General features: G+C 37.8%; 2 protein-coding genes across 13 annotated transcripts in view; one reads left to right on the forward strand and one right to left on the reverse strand.

Annotated features, from left to right (window-relative positions):
- EVI5 (ecotropic viral integration site 5) overlaps nucleotides 1–17,675 on the reverse strand; it is an 84,231-nt gene extending 66,556 nt beyond the window's left edge. For 4 of the 12 annotated variants that reach the window (XM_026853775.1, XM_026853773.1, XM_026853779.1 and 1 more), the window contains exons 1-4: nucleotides 17,405–17,674; nucleotides 6,061–6,115; nucleotides 5,363–5,592; nucleotides 1,393–1,582 (exon numbers count right to left, since the gene is read on the reverse strand). In XM_026853775.1, the coding sequence (XP_026709576.1) occupies nucleotides 1,393–1,582; nucleotides 5,363–5,592; nucleotides 6,061–6,066 (426 nt within the window). In that variant the 5' untranslated portion in view covers nucleotides 6,067–6,115; nucleotides 17,405–17,674. Of the gene's footprint in view, nucleotides 1–101; nucleotides 181–394; nucleotides 556–1,392; nucleotides 1,583–5,362; nucleotides 5,593–6,060; nucleotides 6,116–17,404 lie in introns of those variants that run through there. The other 8 variants (XM_026853777.1, XM_026853778.1, XM_026853776.1 and 5 more) reach the window with 7 other exon arrangements.
- The window catches only part of RPL5 (ribosomal protein L5), a 9,501-nt gene continuing 9,162 nt past the window's right edge, over nucleotides 17,345–17,683 (forward strand). The window contains exon 1 of the mRNA XM_026853931.1: nucleotides 17,345–17,635. Within this exon, the coding sequence (XP_026709732.1) occupies nucleotides 17,345–17,635 (291 nt within the window). The remainder of the gene's footprint in view (nucleotides 17,636–17,683) is intronic.

Genomic DNA, 17,683 nt, shown 5'->3' on the forward strand with positions numbered 1-17,683 from the left:
GGTACATGCACCTATGCCTAAAACTTAAAATACTTATCTAAAAACTTAAGACCAGCTTTTACAGCCAAGACAAAACGATACCTATTCTGCTGAAGTCATACCTACTGGCGCAATCAGGAAATTAAGTAAGGATGTTCTGGTATTCCATTGTAAAGTACAGAATGACACAGTTTAGGCTGACTTTCCACAAACAAAACAAAAACAATATTGAGAATTATTTAGCCAGCAAAGGAAAGCTTACTAGTAATATAATTAAATATTTACTAAAATTTCATCAAATGCTCCCCAAATTATACTCGGCCAGCTGTAAAAACAAGTGATACTTGTGACACTTTTAAAATGTTCAAATGCAGGCAGTTAAAATTAATTCTATCCAACCAGATCTACTTATTACCATCTCACTTCTCCTTTCTCTTGCCAGGTTCACGTGGCCTTCTTTTCGTGGCCTCTGGGGAACACCTTTCCAGAAACTGTTTTCCCTATGCAAGCAGGAAGTCTTGAATTCATTTTCTTCCCTTGTTTCCTCTCTCAAATCATGTTCTCTCTTCACAACTGCTTCACATAAAAGATACTTTACTTTAGCCCATTGTTCTGCCTTCCCACAATCTATTCACACACACACACATTTCAAACTGCTCAAAAGGCCTTGAAATTTGTATTCTGCACATAAAACTACAGACTAGAGCCAATAGAGAACCAAAGCAGAACAGACTTGCCTACAAACAGAAAAAAAAATCCCACGCTGCTGTACTTGCTGCCTCTGAAACGGATATGTTCAAATGCCCTAGATGCTTTTTAGTTCAATTTAAAGTGTAATTGAATTCCATTTCTGTACATGCCCACAACTAACCCAGACTGGACACATACTGGTCAAAGTTTATCAAATCCACTCAGAATTTATAAAATATGTGGTTTTCCACTTGAGGTCATCCCTGGGGTCAACACACTTGGCATGCACAAAAACCTAAACTCATCAGAGCCTCATACAGTAGAATTACCAGTTCTTTCAACAAGAACACTTTAATAAGACAGCTGCTCAATGGGAAAATAATCACAGCATCCAGCTATCAGATGCCCTTAAGTGGGTTTTAAGTAATTCCATTTTGGAAACATGAAGCAAATCTTCCCTATATTCATGGGAATCTCTCATTAGAGGTACACTAAAAGCTTTAGTATTTGAGATACAGTAAACACATCTAGTTTCCAATAAGATACTTTTGCTGGGCAAAACTGTTACCAAAAGTCTGGTAAAAATCACATAGAAAGTACTAAGGCTTAGGGATGGAATAGATTCAACTGGAAGCTTCCCTTACATATTTATTTCTTTTTTAAAAGACCAACATTTATATCATGTTAGAAATATGTTCTAAAAAAATAGTGTCCAACTACTACCTTAACTTGCTTTTCTTTCTTTTTCCGTACATCTTCCCACTCATTCACAATTCTCCCCCACAGGATCCACGAATCTTCTTCAAGATGGCTGAGATTGCTAGAAGCTGATGAACTAGATACAAGAGAAGATCCACTATTTCTTCTTGACCCATTTACTGATCGCAAGGATTTGCTATCTGTTTCCAAGAGTCTACAAAGAAAGCACACAAAATCCAAATTCAAGTTCTTCTAATCACAGAACCACACCATTAATAGTTTGTTTTGAAGTCAATTCATCCAATCTCTTTACAAAGAATGCACCCAAATGTTCAGTGAAGCCGTTTTTCCAACTTACATTTGTACTTAGTTTGAAAAGAACTACTGGTCAATGTTACTGTTTCTTCTTGAGATCTCAAGTAATTCTACAGACAGAAGAACGGCTCACATAGCAGCATTTTAAAAACCAGATTAAAATGTCACACCATGCATCAACAACAAGTAGTGAGATTTTAATATAAGCATTTTGCAGTCTCACAAACTAGATCTTAATACATAAAGATATCAAATTAGAGAAATTACAGAAGCATTGCAAGCCCAACTCTACACATTCATCACCTAGAGATTAATAGCCCTACAGGAAACATGCACAAATTCTGCTTTGAAACTAAGTACCAGCAAGAGGTCTTTGATTTTACTAGCAACAAAAAACTCACAGCTGTTGTGCATCAGACAGACAAAGAGAACATAAGGAAGTTAAATATCGTCAGTGATAGTGTCAAATGTCAAAGTACTGCAAAAGAGACAGTGATTTTTAAAAAAGACAAAAAATTAGCCTCCTAAAAGACACGAGAATTTCTAGGGTTATCAGGCAGCAAGGTTTGCCAAGTGCAGGACAAGTTCCTGAAGAGAATTCCCTGTTAGCTGGTTGCTATGGCCATCAGTTTTGCAAGGAGCTGGGATTCTGGGCAAAGAAGTGTGTTTTGTTTAGCTTCAACCAATATTGAGCCCCATAAACAGGGGGAAATTTTTTTAGACCACATATTAGGTAAGAGCAAGAAATCAGACTAACTTGATAAAGTCTTTTTGCTATATCAAGAGTTTAATTTGTGATTTAACTTCCAAGAATTCCAACGTCTGTAAATCAGTGATCTGGTTGAGTAATTTCTCAATGCACCTGCACAAAAGCTAACACCCCTCCTAGCATTTTGGCACAGCCAGGTTAGGTTTTCGATATTTAAGAAATTATCACCTGAGATATTTTAACTGAGATTGGACACAAATCTCAGCATACCTACAATTTTTAAGCTCTCTACTACTATAGAGATATTTATACTAGCTTTCTCTGTTCCTACATTTCATCTACTGTTGTTTACGGAAGTTAGGGAGAAATGTGATTTAGTTCATGAAGACAAGTACAGTCTCTGCAGTAGTATTTTGTCTGGAAAAGGGTTAAATAGTAATGCCTTTTGGAAAAAGAAAAAAAAATCAAGCTTTTTCAAGACCAATTCTAAATTTAGTCTATATTACTAGAATGCAGAAAATCTTGTGCTGAGAAAAAAGTGAAAAGTCCATTTTTAACATTTAGAAACGTGGTCTATGCCAATCAATAACAAGAATTTACAGTTTGGAACTCCTCCTCTCAATCTGAGACAGTGCCTAAAGATCAAATTCTAAGTGATCACAGAGAAAAAACAAGCACAGAATAAACTTTATTATTACAAAAAACAAGGTTCTAACTAGTCACTCTCAATTTTACAGCTTTCTACAGAAGTTATGCTAAATTTCTGTAATTTGACCTTACCTGGATAAACTCATTGTCCTCAGATTTGAAAATGGGAAGTTCTTTTTACAGTAAGTAGTGAGTTCTGTGGCATTTAGTCACTGTTTTCTTTCACTTAAAATTTATAAATGATTTACTAATGCCAAACAGCTCCACCAGGACTCTGGACCCAGCTACCTCATTATTCTGATGGGACTTTCAGTATAATTGGATTACAGAATGCTACACGCATAGTTTGATACAATTCGAGTTCTTTCTAGCTGTTTAATTCATATTATCCTTATTGACATAGAAGCCAACAATGAAAATAAAACCTTTAAAAACAGCCATCACCAGCAGTTCTTTCAGCACAAAGAAACAAGAATAGTTCCTTGTGTTCAGAGTGCAATTCCTCATCAACAAAGTGCCACTGTGCTAAAATGCAGATTCAAACTGTCCCAAAACTACAGTGCACCCAGCATAAGAGCACCAAATTTCTGTATTAAAGTGTAGTATCTCACAAGAAAAGATATGCTTGCTAGGATAGCCTGTAACTAGAATTCACACACAAGACTAACGTGGGATTGAACAGGTCTGGCTAAAATTAAGTAAAACCAGACAAGATTTGCTAGCTTATTTACTAAATGAAGAAAGCTGACTTGAAAAAGCTTTCCCAAGCTCCCATTCTTCTTTCAACAAGCAAGCTAGTCTAACTGCAGGGCTTAATGAGATGACTCTGATGTAAAGACATTATGCTCCAACACAGATAAGGGGTCCAAAGAACCCTGCTTTTCAAATAAGTTAATCACTTAGTTGTGAACAGAGCAGAATGCCTCAGATTAAATGCAAATTTGCTTTAAGATTACTGTTTAATTTTCTTCTTCTTTAGATAAATTTTCATTTGTACATCAAAAATTACATATAGTTCATCTTTGAAGGAGAGACGATCTCATGAACCACAAGAAGAAGATGAGGTGGTTCTAGAAGCCACCTTCCATTCTCAGTCAAGAACCAGAGATAACAAAGTCCCTGTAATATGTGTTGATATTAGGCTGCAGAATACAAACGAGACAAGACATGCCAAGTGACAGTGGCATTAGCCCCTCCTCCTCCTAGTACTCTTCTCTACTTAAAGTTACTACCCTTATAACTGAATCAGCAGAGTTAAAGAACAAAAAGGTAGTCCCTCAACTGCCTCAGTGCAAAGTCCAGCACACTAGCAGAAGCTGGAACAGAAGCTACTTTGAGCTAAACTATCAAACCCTGCACTTCACTACAGCATAAAGGATAGCAATCTCAGGAGGTATCAAAGCCCTGCAGTTATGTGCTACATCTAAAACGTATCTGGAGCTCAAGTCCTCCTTTACAGTAAACCTCTCATTAACTACTGGAACATACTTGTCTAATATAACCAAATTTTGATGACTTAAAAGTCCTCAGAACTGCAAATACGTATGGGTTCTGGAAATTGAGTATACAGTCCAATTTTATCTTAGTGAGCAATCAGTGAGATTGCCAATTCGCAATTACTGTGCATGTCAAGAGTAACTGATCCAACTGAAAGTTGCATCTTGAACTATAGATGGTGCAGATAAATATAGATGGAAAGCCTGCCAAGAAGACGGCTGCTTACTATACAAAAAAAAAAAAAAAAAGCCAGGATGAACATAAAAGACTGATTAGGAATTTACTTTTCATGAAATTAAGACATTATGCATCTGCCACCATTAGTGTAACAGCAGTAAGATGGCTGAACACTGTTCTTATCTCTAAACATAGCAGGCTATATAATGAAAAGCAAGACCTGGGTAAAAATGGAAAAAATAGAGAAAATGGAATTCAGAAATCCGTAAGATTTCAAAAGCTATTTGAAATTATAGTTTTGATTTAAGAAGGTGCAAAGGTTATATGAAAGTCTCATCCCTGAGATACTGTCGTTTAAATTGAATTCTGAAAGTCACATGGGTCCAGTGTAATTTCTTAGGATTAGAGGCAGCTATAAACACTCCTGTAAAACCAGAAGATAAAAACACATTTCAGAGTCTCACAAAACCAGAACTTGTGAAAACACAGCACAAGAACACAAGTACATAAAACTTAGGGCCTTGAAATTGAAATGTTGTGCCATGAAGTTTTACCTAACCCCTCTTTAATGGCCTCTATGCTGAAATTGCAGTAAACCTATTTTAGTCTCATTACTATACTTTGAAGACCAAAACATTTTCCATTCACCTGTTCTGCTCCTCAAGTTTAGCAAGTAATTCTAAGTCATCTGGACTCAGCTGTGTTGGTGAGGATGGTGATAACGCGGGTGTAGACAGAGTGGTAGAGGAGGATGTAGTGTGTAATGAGGCAGATGGACTTGCCACCTGACTGGCCATTTGACTGACGGTGTGCGATACAGTGTTCTTCACCCATGAGAGAGTAGAGCTCAGCTTTCCTGCCACCTTGTCTGTCGCCACCTGTGATGACAAAAAGAAGAGGATGCAATAGTTGTCTTTTTTTAATACCTTTTTTCAGTAGACCTGCTGCACTGAACAATGGAAAAAGTATACCATGTGCATGAAGTGATAGTGAGATTATTTATTTCTCTACAACACCCAAGACTCTCAGAAGCAACACAAGCATCAACAGCAATACAATACTATAGAAGAAGTAACATGTAAGTATGCTGCTAACACAAAGACAGACTCTGGAACTCCTGATGTATACTCATAGAGTTCATTTCTGCAGTACAGAAATACCACAGGATCCAGGACCAGCTCAGACTTCCCATTACAAAAATAAATAGAAACAGAAATTTAAAAACATTTTAAACTAATAATGGCATAGATACTGTAGAAAAAGAGGTATAGAAACAGTCAACTAGTTTACTGATGGACACTGGAACAGTACATCAGTTCAAACACTCCAGATCACTCACTGCTCACCTTCATTAATCCCTACGGTGGCAGGACAGATGAGCAGGGGCACCACATTTCAAATCTACAACAAAGCAAAAGATCCTTTAGCATCTGCCAGTGCACAGCAAACAGTCACAAAGAATTTATCCCCATGAATCTAAACCAGCTCCTGAATGTCTATATTAAGGCCTCATGCTGCCAGCTCTTCTCCTTCCTCACTTTTTCTTCAGATCAGCCCTACAGCAAGCATCTTTGAGCCCTGATCCCACTGCCAGCGCCTGGACAAGCCTGGGGTTTGAGAGGGGTTCTGGAGGAACAGTGAGAGGTGCTACTAGAGCAGATGGAAACTGTCAGACAGTCTGGGAAACTGCAGGACCAGGAATGACAAGGTTGACTGGGGTTGATCATAATCTACTGCTACTTCTTGAAGAAAGACAAGCAACCCCTGGAGGCATTTTCTAATGAACCCCTCACTAGAGCTTCCTTTAGCAACTGAAAACGTTAAGAGGCTTTAACCCACACTGATTTACGACAGAGTTAATTCATCCCCAGCCCAATTTAGAGAAAATCTAGATGCACCTAAAAAGAAGAGCTAGCTGCCTAGCAACAGGTTAAAACTTTTCAAAACCACGGTTGAAGAGGAACTTCCTTTGAAGTGGTGCTGCTGGCAACTATTTATTTCTACCTTTGCTGACTTCCTCAAAACACTGCATTGCTCAATGATTGTCACAAACAATTCTGCAGTACAGCCTATACAATAATTGCTAAGACACAAAAGACACTATCTACAGGAAAAAAATCCTTTCCCAAGATCATCTAATAGAAACTAATTAAAGCAGAATTTCAACTGGAAAAATTAACTCCATCTCAGCACACTGCGCATTTATCTGAAGCACAGTATATAGACTGGTTGCTAAAGCAGAAGCTTTTATTTAGATATAATGCTACAATGAACTTTTTTGTGAATCAAATCCAGCAGTATTTTATTTTCACATAATATCAAAAGGAAGACACGCTGACTGCCTTCAGAAATCAAGAGGAACTCTAGAGACCAAAGACAAACAGTGGTACTCAATCTCCCCACTTCCTCTCCATCAGCAAGAAGATACTTAGAGCTCTCCTAGAGGACTGCAAAGGACATACGCTTAACGTTCATTCCAGAAACAGTAACAGATTCTTCTAGAAATCTTCAGATGCAGGGATACAAACCACAGGTGGGAATAGTAATGTCCCAACAGAAGCATTAGAAAGGTTCCAGCTGGTTCTTATGTCACTGCTGGACAGGAAAGCTCAGACGTATCAGTATGTTTTTTTAAAAAATAACACAACACACATGATCTCTAAAAGATAATCTTTGAAAAATAATTTCCAATACTAGTATTTGATACCATTTTTTTACACAAGAAAGGAAAAAAATTGCTAGGTTTCAAAATCTTTAATACATGCATTAATATTTCACTCAGTCAATATCCTTTATTCTCTATTGCTATGAAAGGATAAATTATTGCTGTTTCACTTTGAATAACAGTATTATGATAAAGGTAACTCATGCATCTCACTTAAGACTGATTACTTTCTCAAAGGCTTTAAATTGCTTAAAATATGACAAGTTAATGCAACTATTGCAAAAAATAAATGCTGGCAGAAAAAGGGCCAACAACACACAAACATGACTGCCATACATAGCAGGTTTTAAGAGTCACCCATTCTAAGAATCTTACATATACATACTAGAAAAGCAGTGACTGAGTAATAACCTATGTGACAAAAACTGGAAGAGCAAGTATACAATCAATTTTTATCTCTTTACAAAGTAAAGTAACTAGGAAGACTTAAGGTGAAAAGAGTAAATCCAAGCTGAGCCTGGCTTATGCATGATGAGGCTCACACTCCACATTAATATAGCTGCAGCAAGGGGTGAGGTGGGGACAGAAATCAAGAATCTGACATTTATTCGCCAACACATCACTAGGCATTAAAAAAATCAAATTAAAATGTTTGTAGAAAACAATTATGTTAAGAAAGCAAAAGTATGGTCAAGAAACCCATGCAAGACAGCAGTTAAATCAGAATAATGTGTCTAACAATACTAGTGTTTCTAAAAGCAGCTCAAAGTTTCATTAGAATATATTCAGAGAATTAGTACCCAAAAACTATTCCTAGTCAACCATCTAAAAGCATTAACACATATAGCAAGCAAAATGCACAGCTGCAAAAAGCAAATGTTTGAAGATCAAAAGGCTCACAGTGCAGTTTGCATCAAAAACACATGAAGAATTTGTTTGGGGAAAAACAGCTACTGCAGTCACTCAGGGCCAAGCTAAATTAAGAAAAAAAACTGAGAAAAAAACATTCTAATCTAATAGCTAACCGCTCAAGCCTACATCTCTTTTGCCAGGCTTTTCCAGGGTTTCCAAAAAAAAAAAAAAAATCTAAAACTAGCTCTCAAATTGTCAGCATCAGTGAAAACTCCTGGACCTAGACATGAAGGCATTTAGCTATCAGATTTTTACGCATTTCCCTAAATAGGATAGAGTAACAGGATTTTCAAATTTCATCACTTAACCTATGTTAATTGCAAAATTTATATTCAGTGACAGATTTCATTGAGTTATTCTTTGACAATTAAAGCCTTCCAGAAAACAGGTCACTGAAATTTAAAAATGAGAAAACCTAAGAGCAACGCACCAGTAATTCCTATCAACACATGCACAGTGCTTCTACACTTGCCCTTCTTTATACACGATGAAAATCACTGCTACATGTCAGACGCTTTTCAGCTATCTACATTGTTCCATCTAACAGGGTAGTTGTAGTCATTACTAAACCACAGACCCCTGCTCCTTCCCACCTTTCTGCTGACTATCCCCACAAGACAATAGATACACAGAGTACAGAAGTGAACCCCACTGACTCCCACCACTATGACAATATGCACTTAGTACAGAAATTAATCCTACTGACTCCCAAGAGATACGTACCTCCTCCCCGACAGCACAAAGAAAAGAGCTAAAAGTTTTACTCTAGCCCCGCTGGAGAACTCCCACAATTAAAAAACCACAGAACTATCAAGTTGTTGACACTAGTCCTTTTGCCTTTAGTTACACCAGTGAGAATAAACCCAGTATGAATGATGGCAGATACTTTCACTGGATATCACCAATTCCAGGAAACAGGAAAATCTGTATGAGCATTTGGTTTAAACACCTCCCTGCTATAGAGATGTGATTTTGCTTAACACAGCATTCTGGAAAGACTCAAGAAAGCCAGTAGCAGTAAACCTTTATTTTTTTAATTTGTATTTTTGCAGTCTCCTCAAGGCTTTCCTAAACAAATTTCTTTTAAAAACTGGTTATTATTTAACCAGTAATATTTCTGTAGGCCTGCAGCAGTGTGTTCCTTTTGGCTACAACAATGATGCTCTGCACTTTAGTTATGAAGAGTTCTTCCCTTTGCTACTCCTCATTGTGAAAAGAGATCAGTCACATGCTCAGCTGTTTGTAGCAGTAACATGGACAGCCAGATTCACCACAGTGTCCATCCCAAAATCTCAGCTAGGTCACAGCGATAAATCTAACTGCACATGAGATAGGACTTTCACCATCATGCTCTCACTAACCATATACACCTATGCTATTCCCGTTCTGTTCAGCCTTACCTTACTGCTGAAGCACTCACACCTGTAAAGCTCCTCTACCTGGTGCCCTCCTGTGCTACAACCATGCATGGCAGGCAGCAGCTACATGGCCAGCCCAAGTCCAGACTTGGCTCTGTGAACCCCAGTACTACCAGATTCACACAAGCTCTCCAGCCCTTCATCTAAGCAGCCCAGGCTGGAAGCCCCCAGTTAACAGTATTCTTTGCTCTGCTCACCTCAGCCAGTTTTTCAACTATGCAAAGAGACTTGGTTTCCTTTTTATTCCCAGCCTTTTTCAGATGCTGAAATTCAAGTTACATTTGAAGAGTAAAAGTAAAAGGTAACCTACATTGCCTAGGAAACATGCCAAATCGAGAGCACAATCAGGATGATCAAGCCATTATTAATGTGTGATCAAAACCAGAGTCAACCCATTTTAAAAATGTGATTTTCCCTCAGAGGGGTCTCACTCAAGAACCTGCCAATTAATCAGACTTTGAACACCAGTGCTGCTCCCGGCCCACTCCCAGGGACACTAACACTTTCCATTGAAGACGGTCAAGTCTGGAGACCAGCACGCAGGGGTATGCCACCTCTACCCTTGGAAAGAGGACCCAGCAGAGCTCCAAACCAGGTATATTAATTCAGGCTCCAAGCCATATTAACAGTCACACTGCTCCCAGTTTGCCAGCAGACCAAGAGCACAGAATTTGTTCGTATCTGCCTGCTTAAGACCATGTAGATACCTCCTAAATGAAAGTGTGCCCCTGAGTTTGAAAATATTGATCTTTAAAAGGATGAGGGGGACACGACTTAACTACTAAAAGACTTTCTACTCTGCTGCAGTTTCCAGTGAGCAAAACAGAACTACCAGCAATACTATTCTCAACCATCTGGTCAGTCATCACACAAGGCATGGACCTGTCTGCTACATACTTTAAGCTACTGCAAAGATAATAAATGTTTACACTGATATACACATGATGTGAAGTTTATATATGTCAATTAAAAACCATACAATTCAGTATCTCCACTTTACATTTAGTATCTTTAATTAGCTGATTACAGCACTTTAAAGTACAATACCATGTTTAGATTTTTAAGTTACTCAAAGGAATACTGCAGTGGAGCAGCATATAAAATATTTTAAGTAAGGCTAGACCACAGCATCCCAGATTACATACAATTACATAACTCCCCTTCCCAGAGAATCACAAGGTGTTGTGCAGCACCTTACAGTAAATCCCAAAATATTACCACTCCATATTTTTGCATTTGCCAGAAACAGTATTTATTTTTCAAAAAAAGATATCTGTATAGATTTCGTTAAAAAAAGGTTTTTCACTGGACACACTGAATTAGCTTAATACCTGTATTCTGCATTTCCCTAAGGAAGATCTGTATTAAAGTTACAGGTATCCTGATTACCCAACATACTGTCTCAACTATTCTTGTCATATGACAAAGCAAAAATAACCGCAAGCCTTAGACAAACACTACTGTATACATTATATGCTCTCTACTCCTTCTCCTCTTCCTGAAAGAAATGGGAACTTCCAGAATACAGGAAGTAACCCTCATACTATTCTACATATAATATTAAGTCTCACATAATTTGGGCTGAAATTGTATATGTGGTTTTCAAGCCAGTTCTATAGCATTCCATGGACTCAGCCTCCTGCTTGCTTCAAAAAAGTTAGCAGCATTTTAATAGCTGAAGAATAAATTAAACTGACTCAGTCAATGACATATGCAGGAGAGGTAGCCGGTGAGTCAGCCTGTTATCATGCTTCCTGACAAGCTGAAATCCTAATTTAGGGCTCAAACACAGTTTCACTATAAGCTTCATCTATATCTTTTACTGTACAAATTCATATAACTGATTTCCACTGAAGTCTTAGGAAGAAGTACTGATTTACTCCCATATTCCTGATTTTTCTTGTAATATCACCTAACCATAGTCAGGAACATCATCGCTAGCATTCACCAACTTCCATTTCACTTGATATTCACTAGCTCTCCAACTCTTTCTGATATAAAGAATAAAGCAGTCTAACATTTTATATTGTGTAAATCTTTAGCTGTCAGAAAACTTTCTGTAGTAGCATTCTTTGAAAGTTGTCTTCAGACTCTTAACATGTTAGGGTTTTGATGGTCCCAAAACATCTGAAAGAAGAAACCTGAAGCTGCAAGTTCACACACATAACATCACAATCTAATGCATCAGGTGTTTTAAGGAGGTACTTCATTAGAAATGTTGTAGGGATCCACTAAAGGTTGAAATCATTGCTCAAAGCCATATGAATAACTTTTCAATCACTGACCAAATTGCACTGAAATCTATTTATTTCCAAGAACAATGGCAGGTTTTTGATTTCCTCTGAAGTCCAGCATTGTTTACAATCTGTCAAGCATTGCCCCAGTATGCTAGCTGAGAAGACAAACCATGATGCTTTTGCACATTATCTCCTGTCCATCTAAAGATGGTCCTTTACCAAACAAGTTTAAAGTTACACAGGAATGTAACGAGCTCAGGAAACCATAGCAACCTTTTTTCAAGGGGAAAATAATTAGACCTAGTGCTTTTGTACCAAAGATGGCTGAGAGCTCCTCAGAGCTTCAAGAGAAAATTCTGAAGGACTACAGTAAAAACCTCTACCAGGGAACTTCCTTTTTTTCTTTGTTCCCTTAGACCTCGGTTTGGATAACATCTTTGTATTTGCGGTTCAGCATGCCAAGTTACATGCACATATACTTGAAGGACCACCCCCTTGGCTAACAAAACAGAAGGAAGAAACAGATTAATCAGCTAAAACAACTCCTGCAAAGTCAGTTTGTTTCTGCACTCGATTGGAAGATTTTTTTTTCTTTTCAAAAATATGCAACTCAGTCATTTCACTGAAGTTCAAGTAAGTATCATCAGGCATTTCAAAGAAGGAACAGACACTGAAGGACACATATGTTTAACATTAAAACTCCTTTCTACAATTTTACTTTCCTACTCATTCCCCAAAGCCTAGCTTCCTCAATGTTGCTTTTAGCCAACTTCCTCCTGGAAAGGAGAGCCAGGACTAGCATCTAAACTACATTAGGCCAAAAATAGCAAACAAAAGTATATAAAGGCAGTTAAATTTACTAAAAGCCTTAGGTCCATATTTTGGAAGTGAGAAACCACTAAGTCGTATTTTTAAATGTTCACTGAACCTTAACTGAAATCAATGTTTTTAACTCTTCATTAAAAAATTTAGACAAAATTTGCAAGGAGTTAAATTGGGAAGTTTAAAAGGATCCAATATCTGACAACACAAAAACATAACATTCCATGCAACATTAATTTTTATGTACTAGCAGCCCCAGTATTTTCTAAGTGTAATTCTCCTTGTTTATAGAGATTAGGTAAATTTATGCCATAATTTACAGGCTACAACCAAAATGCTCATCTCCTGTTTATGGAGTTGTGCATGGTTCCCTTTCCAAAGGGATGTATGAAACAAGACTTGATGGAGAAACCAAGGAACATAAGCATGGCCTTATGGAGTATGGTAACACTTGAAACTTTATGAATTCCTAGAATTGTAAACAAATCAGGTGACAGAGGCTGATGAGGCCCTACCTCCAGGATATCACTCTTCTTTCCCTTAAATGATCAGCTAAAAGGTCAACTTTCTAGCAAATACACTCAAATTCAAAAGAGTAAAGCAGTTTCTAAATGACTGACAGGTAACCAGCTTTACTTGTGACCCACAAATTCATTGCAACCTACAGCTATTACCAGAGAACAAGAAATAAAAGGCGAAAGTTTTAGAAGTGAGAAGTGTAACAAATTTAGTAATTTCCACATAGGAAAGTTGTCTGAGCTACCCAGTAAACACAGCAGATTTAAACCCTGATGATGCATACATCAAACAGTTTTGACTGTTTAACACAATTAACACAATCCATGCCAACATTTAATTTTGCCCATCAATTTACTTTGTATATCCACAACTTGTCTTCAGAAGCACTTACAGTATAACTTGAAGCAAGCATATTTTTGTGGCTATAGAAGAATTCCTCCTCCATACTACTCAAGTCTGGAACAGTGCTCCTGCAGCCTTTTCTGAGCACAGTGCTTAGAGAGAAGTAATTTTCCTCAGTTATTGACTAAAGAAAATTAAGATGTATCTACTCATCAAATGAAACTAGTTATCTTCCGATTAGTTGACCATTAACTTTTACGCTTTCATTTGAAAATAAGGGCCTATTTACTCTTTCTAAAAGTCCTACTAGTGGAAAAATGCAAGGAAGATCAATGAAACATGAATGATTTTTAGTGCCAGTCTGACACCAAAAAGTTTATGTAAAAATCTCAACCCCATTCTATCATGGTCTGTAAGTGTCTTATTATGGACTTTTACCTTGCCTTTGTAATTTTGTCTTTAGAAAGACTGATCACAATTCTTTTTCCAAAGGGCTGAGAGATACTGAATCTACAGCCAAACCCATAAAGTTCCACCACTAGTACATTCCAGGGCAGGGGAGGAATTACTTTGCTTAATGAATATTGGGGTTTAGCTCTGCTGTTTCAGAGAGCACAGAAGTTGGGATTTCTTTTTACTATGCCTGAAAGTAGTTCACTGTTTGAACTATATATAAATCAAGAACAACACCTGAAAAGTGAAAGATGTAAAACTAACAACTTCTATACAATGTCACTCTATATAGTCACGTGAACGGTACATATCCAAAATGTTAGGTTTGGACTAGCTACTAGTTTTTGACACCCATTTTAAGTGACATTTGATAGTTTCACCCTTCTATAAGAAAAATAACAGTAAGTACTTCTAACATGCTCATAGAAGTGCTCCATCAACCTGTGGCAACAACAATCCACTACTAAAAGACTGACTCCATCTGCCACTCTGATAAAACCAAAGAAAAAAAATAAGTAGTTAATCCAGTATAAGATATTGAAGAGTCAGAATTCTGTATCATTGCAACATAATTATACTTTTTTTAATTAATAAAAAGGAACATGTTATGATGTCGTCAAATGGGTATTTAATGCTAAGAATCATTAAAACTTGGTCATCACAATAGGGCATAAGAAGTTTGAGAAACTCAACAGCTTACCATGTAGCAAAACACATTATAAACCACCTCTTACCAAAATATTAAATTTGGGGATTTTTTCTTTAAAGGATTAAACTATGGAAGTAAAAATAATACAGACCAGACAAGATGACAGATTTTGGTAATAACCCCATTGGAGACAAGTAAAATTTGTTCCAACAAAAGAAAATAAAGATACTTGGTGGTTGCTTTTGGCTGCTTCCCAAGTTGAAAACTAATACAAAAAGGTTAAGTGCCCACAGCAGTTCTATCACACCACCTTACTTTTTGTCCAGAATAAATCCCAACCTTATATTGTCCTTCAACCCCAAATCTACAATAGCTGCCTCACTGGGACTCAGAAGGATTACTGTTACAGTCAGCAAAAAAAAAAAAGTTGACAGCTACACAGCCTGGAATAACACGAAGACCACAGCACAAACCCTGTCAGCATGACCAAAAAGGAGATCCCATTCTTCGTTGCCGAAATCCTGCAGCTGGCTCAACGCTACTAAGTCCTCCCTGAAACGCTACTTCATGGCTAACTGAATACTTTCCACAGTTCACACGAAGTTAAACAACACTGAGAGAAATTAAGGAAAAGCTACAATTCACTAAATCACTTCTGCTGCTGCATTGTGAGAATACAGTTTCTGTGGACAAGCATACAACAAAACCCATCACAAATGTACATAAAATGAGCAAAGCAAGACAAGAGCCCCTGCACTATCACTAACCCACCATCCAATTATTCCAATCACTTGCTGGAGAAAGAATGCATGTGCTACAACTACAGACACTTAGGCAGACAAGACTACAATGAAAGGAAGGCAGTATTCCCAATTTAAGAGACTCAAAAACTTAACCAACAGATGATGTTGGTCATTATGAATATGAAAGGCACAAGGCTTTAATTCAGCTTGCTTTCTACAAACTTAAGTTATGTATATTGAAGGGCTTCAGAGAAAATATCTAACAACTCAAAATAACATACTCCTACAATACTTACTAATTGCCTTTTTTTAAAAAAATGCTAACTGTTTTAATTGGATCTTGGAAAAAAGTTAATTAAGAGTATGTAATCAAGGCAAATGTGTCGTCTGAGAAAACAACATTCATAAAGTCAGGATTTGTTTTCATTATTGTTCCTCTTCGCAGACTACCAAAAAATACTTTCCTTTAAAACTGTGTGTTTGACTAAACATTAAATTAAAAATTAAAATATTAAATTCTACTATGTCTCTTCCATAAGCATTAGAAATATATTTGTTTTTTCTGCAAGTTAAGAAAACAAACAAACCAGGTTAAGAAAATGTAAAGAGAATATTAAGTATGCATAGCCCAACTCCACAGTTTTCCCCCTTCTAAATTGAGATATTAGCGTCTTGAATTAGCAAGATAAACAAATTTGTTTTCCAAAAATTAATTGACAAAAGACTTTTCTTTAAACTTTTATTACTTCTCCATTTATTATCAATCCTACCCAGAGAACAAACTGACTGTAACTGTTTAGGCACATCACTTCCCCCATTCCTTCTCTTCTTGTAAACTTTGACAGGCTTTTCTCCCATCTTTTCCTTTCCATGAACTCCACTTCAGCCATTCCACTCTCCAACCATCTCCTGCTTACTTGTTCAAAAGCAATCAAACAAGTCCACAGAAGACAAACACAGGGGGAGCAATGAAAAACAAAACAAAACAAAAAAATCCAAGCCACTAAGCTGTAGCTGTGAAAGTCCCTAGGCCTCAGAGGGTGGGAGGCAAAGAAGAGATATGGAGAAGTAGAGCTGCTCTGTCAAAGCTTTCTTCTCCAAACATCTGCTCCCTCTGAGGTGTTGTTGGGCTGGACATTCAGTGACAGTCACTACAGCTGCTCTCAAGCACAGTTTATCAAATTCAGGCGGTGCTGATTCATAATACCAAATGCTTTCCTCCTGATCATGCCCCTCTTTTTCACTAGCTGTCTCTCCTTTGTCTCATAATCCTTACTTGAAAACTAATTCATATCGGCATATTTCAAAATAAGCCTTCAATCTTTTTAAGTGTAAATACAGAGCTGTACAATCATGATCAAAGCAGAAACTGCACATTGAAAGCAGGGAAGGGAAATAAACAGGCACATTTATGCAGAACTATTTTTAATATTATCTACCAGGAAAACAAACAGGATCCAGTTGCTTTCTTGTTTAGGCATGTGAAGTAAAGCAAATTTAAAAAAAGAAAAAAGTTTGACAAATACTTCCAGAGATAAATAAAACATAGCAGATATTATGAGTTCTCTATAGCAATCTGTCTCCTTCCTATATCTTTTGTACGGGATTTTTGAAGAAAAAACCCCAACTGTCCCAGGCTGATGTGAAACAGTGTGTTTTGATACCGTCGGTGTTAGTGCTAGCTCATGCTGGAAATTCAAAATGGTATGCCAACATGTTTGCTATAGAAGTGCTCTGATTAGCAACGCCGAGAATTAGCAGGAATTGTACGGAACTACAGAAAAATGACGCTAGGAATCAAAGCTGGAATACATAACGAGCAGCCAGAACACCAATATCGACTTTTTACCCCCATTATATAATCGCGTTCATGCAGCTGCAGCAGGAGGTGTTAGCAGGGGAGATCTCCGAGGCGGCATTTGAAAATTACCTCTCAAGAATGAAAGACCCACGGGCTCCCGGTTCAACGTTACGTCCACGGAACCAAGGCAGAAATCACCCCCTGCAGCCAGACCCGCCGAAGTCTCCCCCGGGCCGAGGGCGGGATTCCCCCCCGCGCCGCGTCCTCAGCCGGCACCACAGGGCACTTCCACTGCGGAGCCAACAACTACCCCCGCGCGTCCCCGCGGCAGCCAAGCCGGAGCCGCCGCCACAGCCCAGGGCACGGAGGGGCTGGCGCACGGCGGCCCCGCAGCCCCCGAGTCGGCGG

This window comes from Athene cunicularia, assembly GCF_003259725.1.
Source record: "Athene cunicularia isolate RWA chromosome 8 unlocalized genomic scaffold, athCun1 chr8_part1, whole genome shotgun sequence".
Lineage (NCBI taxonomy): Eukaryota > Metazoa > Chordata > Aves > Strigiformes > Strigidae > Athene > Athene cunicularia.